Source organism: Nycticebus coucang, chromosome X (genome assembly GCF_027406575.1).
Source record: "Nycticebus coucang isolate mNycCou1 chromosome X, mNycCou1.pri, whole genome shotgun sequence".
NCBI lineage: Eukaryota > Metazoa > Chordata > Mammalia > Primates > Lorisidae > Nycticebus > Nycticebus coucang.
This window is the reverse complement of record NC_069804.1, coordinates 16,936,343-16,953,715: the sequence shown is the minus strand read 5'-3', so window position 1 is coordinate 16,953,715 and position 17,373 is coordinate 16,936,343. Positions and strand designations below refer to the sequence as shown.

The 17,373-nt window shown below is 37.7% G+C and overlaps 1 protein-coding gene across 1 annotated transcript in view; it reads left to right on the top strand.

The window, feature by feature from the left end:
* The first annotated feature begins 314 nt into the window (after nt 1-314).
* Nucleotides 315-17,373, top strand: part of SCML2 (Scm polycomb group protein like 2) — an 84,009-nt gene continuing 66,950 nt past the window's right edge. Inside the window, exons 1-4 of the mRNA XM_053579784.1 lie at nt 315-378; nt 4,927-4,997; nt 5,916-6,150; nt 9,764-9,852. Coding sequence (XP_053435759.1) covers nt 315-378; nt 4,927-4,997; nt 5,916-6,150; nt 9,764-9,852 — 459 coding nt within the window. The remainder of the gene's footprint in view (nt 379-4,926; nt 4,998-5,915; nt 6,151-9,763; nt 9,853-17,373) is intronic.

The following is a 17,373-nucleotide window of genomic DNA, read 5'->3' as shown; positions in this document are numbered from 1 at the left end:
CACATTCCACACATGCGCACTGCAGACCCGGGACGAGTTGGCTGCTAATAAGCAGGACAGGCAGTAGCGGCAAAAACACCTGGCGTGCCGGATAAATGTCCTTGGTGGGCTGCATGTGGCCTGCGGGCCGTAGTTTGAGGACCCCTGCTCTACAGTATATTAGAAACTAAGCCCTATATAGAAAATGAAGATGTTAATTATTAAATTAAAACTGGCTCCTATTAAAGTTTTAGTTTATAGTTTTTCAAATTGCTCTTTCACATTATTTCCGTGGCCTCCCAGTATTGCTGACTCTTTTCTTTTTATTAGATTCAATGGATGTCAAAAAGGAGGATCAAGTGAAAACTTCACAGTTAAGCACATCTTCTGTGCAAGATGGTAGGTTTTAAAGTAGTTTAATACAACATAGTTTTCTTTCTCACTGAGTGTTAAAATGAGCTCTTAGTATTGTTTTTTTTTGGTATAGTCCATGTACAGTAAAATCTAAGCAGTAAGAAAGGTCAAGAAATTGTATTTTGTTTTGGAAGTTTTACTTTGGTTTTACTTAGTGATAAATTGGTATGGATTAAGTAAGAAGATCACTTTGTGGATTTCAGTACAAATTTTGCCAAATTATAGGTCTCTAGTTGTTAGTTACCGTGTATTAACAATTTAAAATAATTTCTTCATTATTAAAAACTCTTCTTTTAACATTGGAGTCAATGTGAAATTTCTTTTTTCGTGATCAAAAGACAGTTCAGCGGTAGACATTGGGGGATCTGGCAGACCTGTTCTAGAATCCTGGCCTCACTCCTTACTGGCTGTGTAATCTTGGGCAAATTATTTAATGTCTCTTAGACTCTTTTCTCTTTTCTGTAGCACAGGGACAATAATAGTACTTACTTCATGGTGCTATTGGAATTAAATAAGGAAAATGAATGTAAAGCACCTAATGTAACACCTAGGTGTATAGTGAATGTTAACTTTATTAACCCTGAATTATTAATTCATATTTAAGTTCTTTATTGTGAATAGCATGTATATAATACTGCATCAGAGACACTTGGGAGATAGTCTGACACGTAGGCCTACTTTTAATGAAAATGAGAAAAGTCATATGTACACAAAAGGCATGAAAAAAATACCATAGCAAACTATTGTTTTACCAGTGATTTCCAGAGATTTTTTTGTTCCTTGTCTTTCTGTTGTACCTTCTGTGCCAGCTCCAAACCCTCCAAGAAATTAGAGGCCGCTAGGTTACAATATTTTAAATATAAAAGCTTTATTGGGATATAATTCACATATCATACAGTTCACCCCCGTTAATAATATATGTAATATATTATCTATATATAATAATTACATATATATTCTTAAAGGTAGCAACTAGTAACTTTTCAAAATTCTCAAAACTTTTGACTAAAAAAATGAGATTACTTAATCAAATTGACAACCATCTGCAGATGTTTCTCAGGACCTAGACCCTAACATCTCATCTTAGAAATCAGAGAAGCTCCAAGAGGATTTTTAAAAATCATTAACTGGTATATCCACTGCACCTGACCTACTCCTAATAGGAATCCAGTCATGAGCATGACAGACATGATTCCTGCCCTCCTTGAGCTCAATTGGCAAGATAGATATTAAACTAATACCTAGTTATAGTTGTGATAGACACTGTGAAGTAGTAGATATTGTTCAGCTGAGAAGCTTCATATGTTTTGCCCATCTTCCTCACATAGCTTGTGAACCCAAGTCTAGCACTAGTAGAAGACATAATTCTGATTTACTTTGAAGAAGACCGGGGGACTCATATAGATTATATTTAGTGCTAACAGGTGTTGGAGCTAATGTATGGACTAGAATAGAGTGCTAGTCAAACAAGAACAGGGACCTAGGGCACATGTGAATAACCATCAGATCACAAGGTTATGTTCTGTACACTTGGGCCTCTTTTCTGAGAGAATATACCCTCCCCCCAATATATTAATAACTATATAATACAGAGGCAGACTGGGACTCCTCAGGCTTAGCTAAGACTTTCTGACTACTTTGATTTCTGGTTGGGAATTCCAGCTATGGTAGTGATGGACACCCATCTATTTTTTTGGTTGCAGTTGTCATAGTGGTTTAGGAGGCCTGGGCCAGGCTCGAACCCAGCTTGAAATCTGGTGTTTCAAATCTAAATTAGTAAAGCCTAGAGCTGTGTATGTTTTCCCTATGTTATTGGTAGAATCTCAGCATATGGGCAGCTAAAATGGACAGTTTTAATCAAGGCAGACTAAAATTTTTGCCTCATGAAAAAAAAAATTAAAGCTCCTAATGATAAGTGCTACATATGGTCATGAGCTAGCAATCTGACAGAAAATGATCATATTACAGAGCACTAGCAATAAGGATTTATTAACTCAAATTATAGCCCATTCAGTTAGAAATGGTGGTACAATATTTTTTAAAAAGTTTGTTAGGGAGATGGATTAAATATTTTCAGTGTCACTGAAAAATTTTACAAATGTCATGGGGGTATAAATGTGAAATGGTTTCATCTAAAATAATCCGTATCAGTCAGTTTTTTCCCCATTCGTGTCTTGTTTTGTTTTGTTCTTTTTACTTTAAAAATTTTTTTTGTTTTGTTCTTTTTTAATGCTCTCCACGATCTTATGGTTGTAGAGCTTCTTTTAGAATCCTGGGTTTCCTGATTGTCAGGTTAGTGCTAGGAGGACTCTGGAATATCTGTTCAGTTTAATTTTGGAGCCATGGATCTCAGTTTTTACTTTTGACAGAGCTATCTAGGATTCATAAATTTAGGTAAAACTATGACATTTCGTTTTTTTTGTTTGTTTGTTTTGTTTGTTTGTTTTTTGAGACAGTCTCACTTTGTCGCCCTCGGTAGAGTGCCATGTTGTCACAGCTCATAGCAACCTCAAACTCTTGGGCATAAGTGACTCTCTAGCCTCAGTCTCCTGAGTAGCTGGGACTACAGGTGCCCACCACAACACCCATCTATTTTTTTGGTTGCAGTTGTCATAGTGGTTTAGCAGGCCTGGGCCAGGCTCGAACCCAGCTTGAACCTGCTAGCCCTGGTATATGTGGCTGGCACCCTAACCACTGAGCTACGGGGCCAAGCCTGACATTTAGTTTTATAATATGCCATTTATGGAGTGATTTGTATATATTCTACTTCATTTAATTCTCAGAACATCTAGTACCATATGTATTACTTTTCCCATTTTGTACATAGATGAAGGAACTGAGGCTGAAAAGTGACATGACTTGCTTTGGGTCACATAGGTAATAAGAAGTAGAGCCATACTAAAACTAGGTAGGTCTGACTCTGACCCCCATATTCTTGACGCTCCTATGCTTTACTTTTAACACTGTGTGTACTGTTTGCTTCACATCATCTGGAAGCAGAATCAAATCTAGTATTTTCTTTAATGAAACAATTTCTTATATTTATTGTGAAAAAAAGCGAGGTGCAAAATGTTACATAAGACATGCTCAATGCCATATGTAACATACAAATACATGCAGTCATGAATGGTAGTACACTGAAGCTGGTTTGTATATGCTTAGGACAGCCAGATGTGCACATCTCTTCCCATCTTCATGGTTGGTGGCTTTACCCTACAGTTAGCCATGACTGTAGTAGTTACATCACAGAAAATTGTAAATGCTACCATTCAGGTTTTTTGTTGTATTTTCCAGAGAGCTTGTGTTAAACATTTATCAACACTCTAGTTTTTTTCTTTTAGGGGAGGTTTACGTGTAGGATATAAAAAGCTGGAGATATAGATTTCTCCAGGAAGGAGAACTATCAACCCCAATATTTTTATAGGGAGGAAACTTAATAAATGTATAGAAAAACCTCATAGTTGATGAGAATAAACTTCATATGAATTAATAGTACCTTCAGCACTACTGACAAGTCTTTTTCTCAGTGTCTTCACAGTTTGGCTGGCAGAGTGAATTTCGTGTTCAAGCCAGGCAATGCACTCTGCTTTCTTTCTTTTTTTTTTTTTTGTAGAGACAGAGTCTCACTGTTTGGCCCTCAGTAGAGTGCCATGGCATCACACAGCTCACAGCAACCTCCAACTCCTGGGCTTAACGATTCTCCTGCCTCAGCCTCCAGACTAGCTGGGACTACAGGCGCCCGCCACAACGCCCGGCTATTTTTTTGGTTGCAGTTCAGCCGGGGCCGGGTTTGAACCCGCCACCCTCGGTATATGGGGCTGGGGCCTTACCGACTGAGCCACAGGCGCCGCCCCTGCACTCTGCTTTCTGATCTTCTCTAGTATTATAAGATGTATCATGAAGATGAAGTGAGAAAGGACAAGAGTTTGTAGAACATGCAGATCACTAAAACAATCCATATCAGTGACTGTACTGATAATTGGTTAATGGCTTTGTTCTGCCACTATCCTCTTGACACTCTGAATGGAGATCTAATAGTCTATTGAGAAACCACTCTGGTTCTCAGATATTGTTATTTCCATAAAGCATTGCAGGAGTGAAATGCTGTTAGATCATGCACCTAAATGCCTTTAGCCCCCCATAAATTACAGGGAAGCATTTTCATATTAATGGGATAAAATTATGAAAACACATTTCTTGAGTAAATTTATATTAGAGACAAATAGACTCTGTTACTCTATAAAAATTCCTTTAGGTATTTCTAGCAGCCACATTTTTAAAATCACTAAACTATAATCCTCATTACATTGAGAAGAACTGGATTGTAATTTATATCAGGACCATTATTATCAGGAAATTGTCTTATTTTTAATTTTCATGCTGATAATCAAATGTACATTGGAAGTTTGAATCTGCTTTTTTAGGAAGTATTTTTTTAAGAGGTATAGAATTAAAACCCATTTTCTTCTTGAAAGATAGTATATTCCTTGTATATACTTAAAACCCCTATTTTGAACATGTGCTTTTTTTTAGATTCTTTTCAATGGGAAAAGTACTTGGAAGAGACTGGATCTGTAAGTGCTCCTTCAGAGTACTTCAGACAGGTATAGTAAAATTCTGTGATATTGTGTATATTAATGTAAACTATTAACTTGAAGTGTTTGATTGTTAGGTTCTTGTAGGGTAGGAGAGATAGTGGGATTGTGGTCATGCCACTGAGGATCCAGATGGCCTGTTTGTGTTCATTCATTAAGAACGTACTCTGTGTCAGGTACTCTAAGCCTTTATGATTGCCCATCTGAGGGAAAGACAGGCATGTAAAAAAAATAAATATGAAAAGCATGATAACTCTATACTGGGAGGGCTTATAGAAAAGGTACTACCCTGTTTTCCCCAAAATAAGACAGTGTCTTATTTTAAGGTGTGCTCCCAAAGATGCACTAGGTCTTATTTTCAGGGACGTCTTATCTTTCCTGTAAATAGGTCTTATTTTCGGAGGATGTCTTATTTTCGAGGAAACAGGGTATATAAGATGGTTGGAATGACATTCCAGGCAGAGAGAACATCCAAAGCCAAGGCACATGGGTGTAAAAGAATCCCAGCGTTGAGGGAGGGCATGAGGTGGCTAAAGGCAATAATGTGGAAATGATGTTAAAGATGTGGGGGCTTTTCAACTGTAGTTGGACTATTGGCAATGGTGAGCTGCTGGTTGACAAGGGGAATGGCCTAATCATGTTCTTACTTTAGAAAGCCACTTAGGATACATTTTAGAACCTGTATTTGGGTTGCCAGGAAGTGGACAGATGAATGAGACCAGCAGCGGGCAGTATTTTTTATGCTACATTGTCAAGCCAAGGAGAGAATTTGGAGATCTTTTTCTTGATCCTTATAGCTCTGACCTAAACTTGTCAGTCTGCTGTGACTGTTACTTAAAGTGTTCCTCACGTATCCTGGTAACATAATTGACCATGTGTTTTTCTCCCATAGTTGCTGCATTTTAACAAAATTTTCTTTATATATAGTCTAAGATTCCACCAACTAATGACTTCAAAGTCGGCATGAAATTGGAAGCACATGACCCTCGCAATATGACTTCAGTATGTATTGCTACAGTTATTGGAATTACTGGAGCCAGACTGCGTTTACGGCTCGATGGTAGTGACAACAAAAATGATTTTTGGAGACTTGTGGATTCCCCAGATATACAACCTGTTGGGACATGTGAAAAGGAAGGAGACTTACTTCAACCTCCACTGGGTAAGAATAGAAACAGTTTTTAAAATAACATATTCTTCAATATTCAATAGAAACACTTTTAAGTGGCCTTTAAAAATCTCTTTTCTTAGGCATTCTTGCAAATAGATGGTTAGTGTGGAGAATGTATGATTCAGTGAGGAACTCAGTACCATCTGTTGTGGAGTTTTGCATTATGTATGCTGAAAGTTCCCCAGCCAGGGCAACGACTTATGCTAAGTCTTCAAACTTGTAATGGCAGAAGCATCTCTACTAGATCATATATACAGATTCAGAAATTCTACTGGGGGAAGAATTCTGTAGTATTTGGTATAAATCACGTTCTCTCTCGATACTGTCCACTAAGCCATTCAGCAGTTTTGGTATGAGGGTGAGCATAGGGGAAGGGTATGATTCCACATTCAGGTTCCATTTTCAAACATGGGAATTTCATCCTCCCTACAGTGAAGAACTGGAGTGAGTGTGTAGGAGTCAGTGCCTTTAGGTCTTTGAAGAGAAGAAGATGGAACTTATAGCACAGGTTTTAGAGTACAAAATATGTAACACTTAATTTTGGCCAAGTTTTTAAAAGGTAAAAAGGGTGTGACTCTAAATTTGGGCAAAATTTTTCTTTATAAAATTTAAATGTACCATGATATGCTGTAGAAGAAAATGATTTAATTTGATCACTATTCTACCTTTTGTGTGAACGGTGGATTTTGGTTTTTATTTGCTTTTTGCCTTTTCTTTCTTCATATCATCTGCATTTTTGCCTTGTTCATACTATTTCTTAAATTCTAAAGAATTATGTATGAGATATAAGTGCAAACCTGAGGCTTAGTGCCTCCCTGTTTGGATTTTATTTCTCTGCAATATGATTATATGTTTTTGCACTTTGTTTTAAAGAAAATCCAGCTATTGTAATTGGCGGCATTCAAATACATAACTAGATTTATGATTCTTTTTAAACTTTTTAGAGTTTGTTTTAGTTAAAAACATAGAAAATGCATAGCAGTACATGCTGATTATTTTGGCAATATACAGGGCGGACATAAAGTGTGTGCAATTTAAATTAGTTTACTATTTAAGTTTCACATGAACTTTATGTCCACCCTGTATGTAAAAATATACAATTGGCACTAATTTGCTTTTTAGGTGCTTTTAAATAACTTAATTTCCATTTTAATATAATACAACTTTTTATTTTTCCTTTTTAAAAGTTTTATTTATTTGGCTTGGCGCCTGTAGCACAGTGGTTATGGTGCCAGCCACATGCACTGAGGCTGGTGGATTCTAGGCCGGTCCGGGCCAGCTAAACAACAGTGACAACTGCAACAAGAAAATAGCTGGGCATTGTGGCAGGCGCCTATAGTCCCAACTACTTGGGAGACTGAGGCAAGAGAATCATTTAAACCCAAGAGTTGGAGGTTGCTGTGAACTGTGATGCCATGGCACTCTACTCAGGGCAATATAGTGAGACTCTGTCTCAAAAAAAAAAAAAAAGATGTATTTATTTAAACATTAAATTCTTTTACAGGCGGACCCCAGGTTACAAATGAGATAGGTTACATAGGTTTATTGTTAAGTTGAATTTGTATGTTAGTTGGAACAGGTACATTTACCTATTAGCCTCCTTTCATAAGTGTGAATCATATGTCAGTTCAGTGTTTATAACTTGGGGACTATCTGTATTTAAAATATTTTTTAAAGTTTTAACATACAAACTAAAAAGTGTATGGCTTTTAACATACAAATCATAAGTGTATGGCTTATAAATGAATACCTGTATAACTACCACTCAAATCATGAAATAGAATATTATCCACCCTTGAAGGCCCACTTCTGCTGATACCCAGCCATAACTTCTCCCTTCCCAAAGGCAATACCATCTAGACTTCCTAATATTAGAGATTAATTTTTTCTGTTTTTGGACTTTTTATATAGGTACCTTAATCTATTTTTGGTCTTTTAATCTATATTTAACTTCAAGCAATTTTGGAATTAAGAAAAATGTTATGTTCAGAAAAATCTTTGTGCATAATGGAACAGGAGAAGAGTGGAGGTTAATAGAAAGGCATACGGACCAGAGAATGATTCTTATGCAATATTCTATAGAGAATGTTGGAGATAGCTAATGAATAATAGAAAACTAGATACAAATAATAATTTTGATTTATTATAAGAGAATATGTAATAAATCACCCCCACCCCTGTTTTTTTTTTTTTTCTTGCAGCAATTGTTTAGTCAGATTAAAGGTAGTTTTGGTATAGGATTATTAGAGGGTGGCTTTTTATCTTACCCTATTTGCATGTTTTGTCCTATTGATGGAGAAAAGGGAAAAATATGTACCCATTGCCAGTGATTCATGTACCTTCCTATCTTAATGCATGAATCTATCTTGATATATGCCAAGTTCTCTCCAATTCTGGCATTAAGGCAGGTGTTGCATGAAACAGATTGCCCCCATGAAGGAATAAAACTAGCAGATGCCCCTGTTGCATGTGTCAGATGCAGTGATATCATTAATTGGAGAGATTTCTAAAAAGATACCTGTTGAGTGTATTTTGATAGCATCTAATACAAATTCTAAAATATCATATTTAGTATGTATGAAGATTGCTAAAGTGAAAGCTATCTTCCTCCTAACATTTATGGAAAATCTCATATAAAAAAGGTGAAAGAATTTTGCAGTGAATACCCACATACGTAGTATCTGGATTCTAGTATTATCATTTTACTATACTTGCTTTATCACTTCTCTATCCATCTATCTGCCCTTCTATCAATTCCTCAATCCATCTTAATTTTAAATGAGTTTCAAAGTAAGTTATTGACATAAGTATTCTTACTCTATAAATACTTTAGCATGTATATCATTAATTAGAATTGAGTATTCATAGTTTTTGTCTTTTGAGGTAAACTTACAGTGAAATGCACAATAGTGAAATGTGTACATTTGCTGAGTTTGACAGAAAACTGTCTTGCAGCCTTTGCCCCTACTTACGGTGGGATGGAAGCTCTTCTGCACTCTGGTTTGGATCACCCATAGTATATTAGCCCATTCCCAACATACATATATTTGTTAGTGAATCCTAGCCAGTGGATTGTCTTAAAATGAGAGTTTCCAGCCCACTGTAGCATTGTTGCCAGACAGTACAGTGGGGACAGTAGCAATAGGAGGAAGGTGCCTCTGTTTTTCTTACCCATGTCTCAAGTTCTTAGATAAGAAAGTCGTTCTCTCAGCTGGGCACAGTGGCTCACGCCTGTAATCCTAGCACTCTGGGAAGCTGAGGCAGGTGGATTGCCTGAGCTCACAGGTTTAAGACCAGCCTGGAGCAAGAGTGAGACACTGCCTTTAAAAATAGTAGGGTGTTGTGGTGGGTGCCTGTAGTCCCAGTTACTTGGGAGGCTGAGGCAAGAGAATCACTTAAGCCCAAGAGTTTGAGGTTGCTATGAGCTGTGAAACCACAGAAGTCTACCGAGGGTGACAAAATGAGGATCTGTTTAAAAAAAAAGAAAGAAAAGAAAGTCGTTCTCTTGAGAAGAATGGTGACTAAAACCTCTTTTTTTAATATCAACTTGCTATAGTATTTCAGGGTAGCTTTTTCATGGTATCTAATTTATTTTATGAAATAGGGTACCAAATGAATGCATCATCTTGGCCAATGTTTCTTCTACGAACACTAAATGGATCTGAAAGGGCACCTCCAGCATTCTTCAAGCAGGTAAGAAAGATGTTATAGAAAGCTTCTATCAGCTGGGCCATGATTCTACTATTTTAGTGGGGATGCTTAAATGCTTTGTTGTCTCTGACATGGAAAAGCAGAAATGCTTTTAAAATTGACAAACGTATTAGTTTTCTAGAGTTGCCATAACAAAGTACCACAGACTGAGTGGCAAACGAGAGATTTATTTTATCATGGTTCTGGAGGCTAGAAGTTCAAGATCAAGATGCCGTCTGGGTTGGTTTCTGGTGAAGCCTCTTTCCTTGGCATGCAAATGGTCTTTTCTGTGTCTATGCACATCCCTGGTTTTCTTTCCTTTTCTTATAAGGACTCCAGTCCTGTTGGATTGGGTCCCTACCCTTATGGCCTCAGTTAACCTTTATTCCTTAAAGGTCCTATTTCCAAATACACATTGGAAGTTAGTGCTTCAACATAAGAATTTTTGGAGGAGGGTGGCGCCTGTGGCTCAAGGAGTAGGGCGCCGGTCCCATATGCCGGAGGTGGCGGGTTCAAACCTAGCCCCGGCCAATAACCACAAAAAAAAAAAAAAAAAAAGAATTTTTGGAGGACACAATTCAGTCCATAATAGTAGCTTAAACAGTGGAAATTTATTTTCTTACAGTTATAGAGACTAGAAATCTGAGGTTAAGGTGTCAGCAGGGTTGGTTTCTTTTGAGGCCTCTCTCCTTGGTTTGTAGATGGCCATCTACTCCCTGTGTTTTCACATGGTCTGTGAGTCTGTGTTCTCATTTCCTCCTTTTTATAAGGATATCACTTATATTGCATTAGGGCCCACCCAAATGACCTCATTTTAACCTAATTACTTTTTTAAAGACCCTATGTCCAAATACAGTCACATTTTGAGGTGCCAGGGGTTAGAGAATCACCGTATGAATTTCTTCCATGTGAGACTTGTTTTAATTCACCTATTTAAAATTGCATAACCTCTTTCTCTACATTGCTCTCTGGATCTTCCTTATTGTGCTTTACTCTCTGTTTTTGCATAGCATTTATTTCTAACATTGTATATGTTTTATTTTAAAAAAATACTTTGTCATTTGTCTCTTCTCATTAGCACGTAAGTACTGTAAGGGTGGGATTTTGTCTGTTTTGCTAATTAATATACCCCAAGAACTTCCAATAGTGTCTGGCATGTAGTAGATACTCAGTAAATATTTGTAAAGGAATAATGAAAGTTAAAGGAATAGAATTCTTGATTAAGTCAAGGATGTAGTTGATTGAGAAGGTAAAAGTTGGTGATACATATAGCAGTTTGTGGTCAGTAGACTTTGTGAATATAAAAGTAAACAAAGTATAAAAATCTCCTCTCCTTATGGAGCTTACCTTCTAGTTGAGAAAATGCTTAATAAAACATGCTAAATAAATAAAGTGTATGCATTATATTTAATAGTTATTTATACCATACTAGATGGGTTGGCTAGGAGAGTCTCACTGAGAAGGTGCCATTGAGTGAAGATCTGAAGGAAGAGAGAGAACCATGAAGGCTTCAAGAGTAAGAATAGTAATAGTAGAAGAGTAATGCAGAGAATGTTGAAACTGGCTTCAGAGTTGGTAGGATATGGAAAGAAATAGCCTTTAAGGAGAACCACATTGTAGGTAATCAAGAAGGGAAGTTAAGGGTGGCGCCTGTAGCTCAGTGGGTAGGGTGCCAGCCACATACACCCAGGCTGACTGGTTTGAACCCAGCCTGGGCCAGCTAAAACAACAATGACAACTGCAACAACAGAAAGCTGGGCATTGTGGTGGGCGCCTGTAGTCCCAGCTACTGGGGAGGCTCAGGCAAGAGAATTCTTAAGCCCAAGAGTTTGAGGTTGCTGTGAGCTGTGATGCCATAGCACTCTACCGAGGGTGACATAGTGAGACACTGTCTCAAAAAAAAAATAAAATAAAATAAAGAAAAGTTAAAAGCTGGGCATGGTGTCACATGCCTGTAGTCCCAGCTGCTTGGGAATTTGAGGCAGGTGGATCATTTGAGCCTAGGAGTCCCAGGAGTGTTAAGTCCAGCTTGGGTAACATAGTAAGAATCTTGTCTCTCTTTTTTTTATTGGAAGGGGGAGGATAAAAAAAAAGGCATTCTTGACTAGTTACCTTCTAGAATAGAACCATTTTTGTCACAATAGTAAGAGAAAAGAGAAAGATACCATGATTATTTTAGCTATTGGTTTTGCAAATTTTATCTTTGTGTTTAGGAAGTTATTCACGAACTGATGATGACAAACTCAAATTCTTTAAAAACCCATTTCGCTTAACATAATCTCCAGTTTCTTTCATGTTGCTGCAAATGAAATGAAGGATTTTTTTTAATGGCTGAATAATATTCCATTGTGTGTATATACCACATTTTCTTTATCCATTCATCTGTTGACAGACACGGGTTGATTCCATGTTTTGGCTATTGTGATAGTTCTCCAGTAAACATAGGAGTGCAGGTATCTTTTCAGTATATACTGACTTCCTTTCTTTTGGATGTATACCTAGCAGTGGGATTGCTGGATCATATAGTAGTTCTATTTTTAGTTTTTTGAGGAACCTCCATACTTTTTTCCATAATGGCTTTACTAATTAACAGTACTACCAAGAGTGTACAGGTGTTCCCCTTTATCCACATCCTGGCCTGAATTTGTTATTTTTCTGTTTGAGAGTAGCCATTCTAACTGGGATATGACAGTATCTCATTGTGGTTTTGGTTTACCTTTCCCTTAGAAAGGCATATCATTAGAGTGATTAATGATATTTGAGCATTTTTTTCATATGCCTATTGGCGATTTGTATGTTGTCTTTTGAGAAATGTCTATTCAGATCTTTTGTCCATTTTTAAATCAGATTATTATTATTTTTTTGCTGTTGAGTTCCTTGTATATTCTGGTTATTAGTTCCATATCAAATTGATACTTAGCAAATATTTTATTCCATTCTTTGTCTTTTCACTTTGTTGATTGTTTCCTTTGCTTTTGGAAGAAGGTCAGTGAAATCAACCAGACATAGAAAGACAAATATAACATGTTGTCACTCCTGTGTGGGAGCTAAAAAGTGGATTTCATGGAGATAGACAGTAAAATGGTGGTTATCAGAGTCTAGGTAAGGAGAAGTTGGTTACCAAGTATAAAAATACAATAAGTGCTAGTATTCAATAGTACAATAGAGAAGTTATATGTAACAATACTATATTGTTTATTTCAATATAGCTTGAAGAATTGTAATGTTCCCAACACAAAGAAATGGTTGAGGTGATTGATATCCTAGTTACCCTAATTTGGTAATTACACATTGTATACATGTATCAAAATATCACATGTACCCCCAAAATATGTACAAATACTACATATGAAAAAATTAAAAAATATATCAAGCTAGACCTCCCATTTGAACCTGCAATCCCATTACTGGGCATCTACCCAGGAGGAAAAAAAATCCTTTTATCATAAGGACACTTGTACTAGACTGTTTATTGCAGCTCAATTTATAATCGCCAAAATGTGGAAACAGCCTAAATGCCCACCAACCCAGGAATCAATTAACAAGCTGTGGTATATGTATACCATGGAATACTATTCAGCTATTAAAAAAAATGGAGACTTTACATCCTTCGTATTAACCTGGATGGAAGTGGAAGACATTATTCTTAGTAAAGCATCACAAGAATGGAGAAGCATGAATCCTATGTACTCAATTTTGATATGAGGACAATTAATGACAATTAAGGTTATGGGAAGGAGGGAGGGGGTGGGGCCTTGGTGTGTGTCACACTTTATGGGGGCAAGACATGATTGCAAGAGGGACTTGCCTAACAATTGCAATCAGTGTAACCTGGCTTATTGTACCCTCAATGAATCCCCAACAATAAAAAAAAAAAAAAAAGCAACTTTGTTATAACCTTTTGTGGACAGCAGAGGGAACCATTTTGCCAGTTATCTAAATCTGAAGGTAGCTTGTGTGTTTGTTTGTTTGTTTGTTTGTTTGTTTGTTTTTTTTTCTTTTTTTTTTATTGTTGGGGATTCATTGAGGGTACAATAAGCCAGTTACACTGATTGCAATTGTTAGGTAAAGTCCCTCTTGCAATCATGTCTTGCCCCCATAAAGTGTGACACACACTAAGGCCCCACCCCCCTCCCTCCCTCTCTCTTTCTGCTTCCCCCCCCATAACCTTAATTGTCATTAATTGTCCTCATATCAAGATTGAGTACATAGGATTCATGCTTCTCCATTCTTGTGATGCTTTACTAAGAATAATGTCTTCCACTTCCATCCAGGTTAATACGAAGGATGTTTGTTTTTTTAATTGAGACAGAGCTTCAATTTGTCACCCTCGGTAGAGTGCTGTGGTGTCATAGCTCACAGCAACCTCACACTCTTGGGCTTAAGTGATTCTCTTGCCGCAGCCTCCCTAATAGCTGGGACTACAGGCGCCTGCCACAACGCCCGGCTTTCTTTGTTTGTTTGTTTGTTTGTTTAGCAGGCCTGGGCTGGGTTCCAACCCACCAGCCCTGGAGCATGTGGCCGGCGCCCTAACCACTGAGCTACGGATGCCCAGCCAAGGTAGCTTGTTTTGAGATAAACCCCCTTCATTTACTGTGTTTGGAGAAAAAAATAGTAGTTCCTTTGATTTTTTTTTTTTTTAAATAAAAATTAGTTTTCAGAGCTATGTTCATATTTATTTATATGGCTTTACTAATCTATATAAAGTTGATAGAATATTGGTGAAATTTCAAAGAATTAATAAACAGTATGAAAATCTTCAGAGAATAAATTTCATTTTGTCTAATCATTTTCTGGTTTTTGTCACTTGCCAGCTAATAGTAGTGTTGACAACATTAGTCACATTGGGATATCTTTTAGGTTATGTAGATCAATCTTAAAATTCTATTTCTTTTTGCTCATTCTCATCTTTTAATTTTGTTTTGTAGCAGAAAATATATATTGTCATTTGAACTTAGTTTAATCTGTTATATGACAGTGTAAGGTCCTGGGATCCTTATGTGTGCCTTGAATGTTTTCTGCATCCTGTGAATGTCCAGGACAGATTAGTCAACCTCCATGGTTATTTGTTAAGTCCTTCCCCTTTCTCTCATGTGCAGTGACAGTTGACCTTTAGCTCCTTCATGTAGCTCTGTATTCATCAAATACTTTGATCTTTGATCAAGCTAACTTTTTTTTATTAAATCATAGCTGTGTACATTAGTATGATCGTGGGGCACCATACACTTGGTTCATAGACTGTTTGACACATTTTCATCACACTAGTTAACATAGCTTTCGTGGCATTTTCTTGGTTATTTTGCTAAGACCTTTACATTCCACATTTACTAGGATTCACATATACCCTTGTAAGATGCACCGCAGGTGTAATCCTATTAATCCCCCTCCCTCCACCTCCCTTTCCCCCTTCTCCCTATTCTTAGGTTGTAACTGGGATATAGCTTTCATGTGGAGGTCCTACATTAGTTTCATAATAAGGGTGAGTACATTGGGTACTTTTCCTTCCATTCTTGAGACACTTTACTAAGAAGAATATGTTCAGCTCCATCCATGTAAACATGAAAGAGGTGAAGTCTCCATCTTTTTTAAGGCTGCATAATATTCCATGGTGTACATATACCACAATTTATTAATCCATTTGTGGATCGATGGGCCCTTGGGCTTTTTCCATGACTTAGCAATTATGAATAGGGCTGCAATAAATATTCTGTTACACATATCTTTGTTATGATGTGATTTTTGGTCTTCTGGGTATATGCCCAGTAGAGGGATTACAGGATTGAATGGCAGATCTATTTTTAGATCTCTAAGTGTTCTCCATATCTCTTTCCAAAAGGAATGTATTAATTTGCATTCCTACCAGCAGTGCAAAAGTGTCCCCTTTTCTCCACATCCACGCCAACATCTCTGGTCTTGGGATTTTGTGATGTAGGCTAGTCTCACTGGAGTTAGATGATATCTCAAAGTAGTTTTGATTTGCATTTCTCTGATGATTAAAGATGATGAACATTTTTTCATATGTCTGAAGGCCGTGCGCCTGTCTTCTTCAGAGAAGTTTCTCTAGCTAACTTTTGACCTGACAACTTTAAGGATAGTTTTTAAGAATCAGATTAAGAATATATAATTAGAGAAAGCTAATAATTAAGGAACTTTCAGATTGTAAGGATATAAAGTACAGGATGACTTTTTCTAATGCCCCCTTAAAACCCATCTCATCATCCTAAGGGGGCATTTGAAAAAGGAACCAGGCCAGGCACACAGGCTGACGGCTTATAATCCTAGCACTCTGGGAGGCTGAGGCAGGTGAATTGCTTGAGCTCAGGAGTTCCAGACCAGCCTGAGCAAGAGTGAAACTCCGTCTTTACTAAAAATAGAAAAAAATGAACTGAGTGTTTTGCCGGGTGCCTGTAGTCCGAGCTACTCTGGAGGCTGAGGTAAGAGGATCGCTTGAGTCCAAGAGTTTGTGGTTGCTATAAGCCGGTCTGATGCCATGGCACTCTACTCAGGGCGAGTGAGACTCTGTCTCAAAAAAGGGGAAAAAAAGAAAAAGGGACCAACCTACCAGGTATACTTTTTTGATTGTTTTGGTAAAAGAATTGAGAACTTGTTACTGTTCTCAGGTGATTTTTTAGTTCTTTCATTTAAAGAAAAAATGCTGGGCGGCGCCTGTGGCTCAGTCGGTAGGGCCCCGGCCCCATATACCCAGGTGACGGGTTCAAACCCGGCCCTGGCCAAACTGCAACCAAAAAATAGTCGGGCGTTGTGGCGGGCGCCTGTAGTCCCAGCTACTCGGGAGGCTGAGGCAAGAGAATCGCTGAAGCCCAGGAGTTGGAGGTTGCTGTGAGCTGTGTGAGGCCACGGCACTCTACCGAGGGCCATAAAGTGAGACTCTGTCTCTACAAAAAAAAAAAAAAACCTAAAGAAAAAATGCTTGATGTTTGGTACTGTTCTAGAAATAACAATATGAATAAAATGTTGGAGTGAGCGCATTTCAAGAGTGGTATCCCAATTTCTAGAGTGGCTATATTTGAAGTAGGCCCAGAAGTGGGTTGGGGTTGGTCAGGGAAGCATTCAAAGAGGCCGGGAGAGCTGGGCTTTAAACTGGGTGATTTAGAGTTGGCCAGGCAGTTGATGGGGTAAAGGTGTTCCAAGGAAGGGGGTCCAAGACAGACTGCCTACGTTTAAAATCTACCTCTGATAGGCAGATGGTAGTTTTTGATTAAATTTGGGGTGAGAGGGATGAGTCTAGGGCAGTGACTCTCAGTATCATTACAATCACCTGGGGGAATTAAAATGTGCAGAAACCGAGGCAGTATTGCTGGTGGTGATTCTAATGTTCAATAAGATTTCAAGCCACTGATTTATGACTGTATTTCTAGGCTTTTGGTGTGGGTGGCCAGGTTGCTGTTACAGGATGAAAATCAGATTGAAAGAAAAGATGTTGATTGCTTTTAACCATAGCACTTAGACTCTCTAAGAATCCCGTTAGCATTTACATGCCTTAACTTTTTATACATAAGGAAT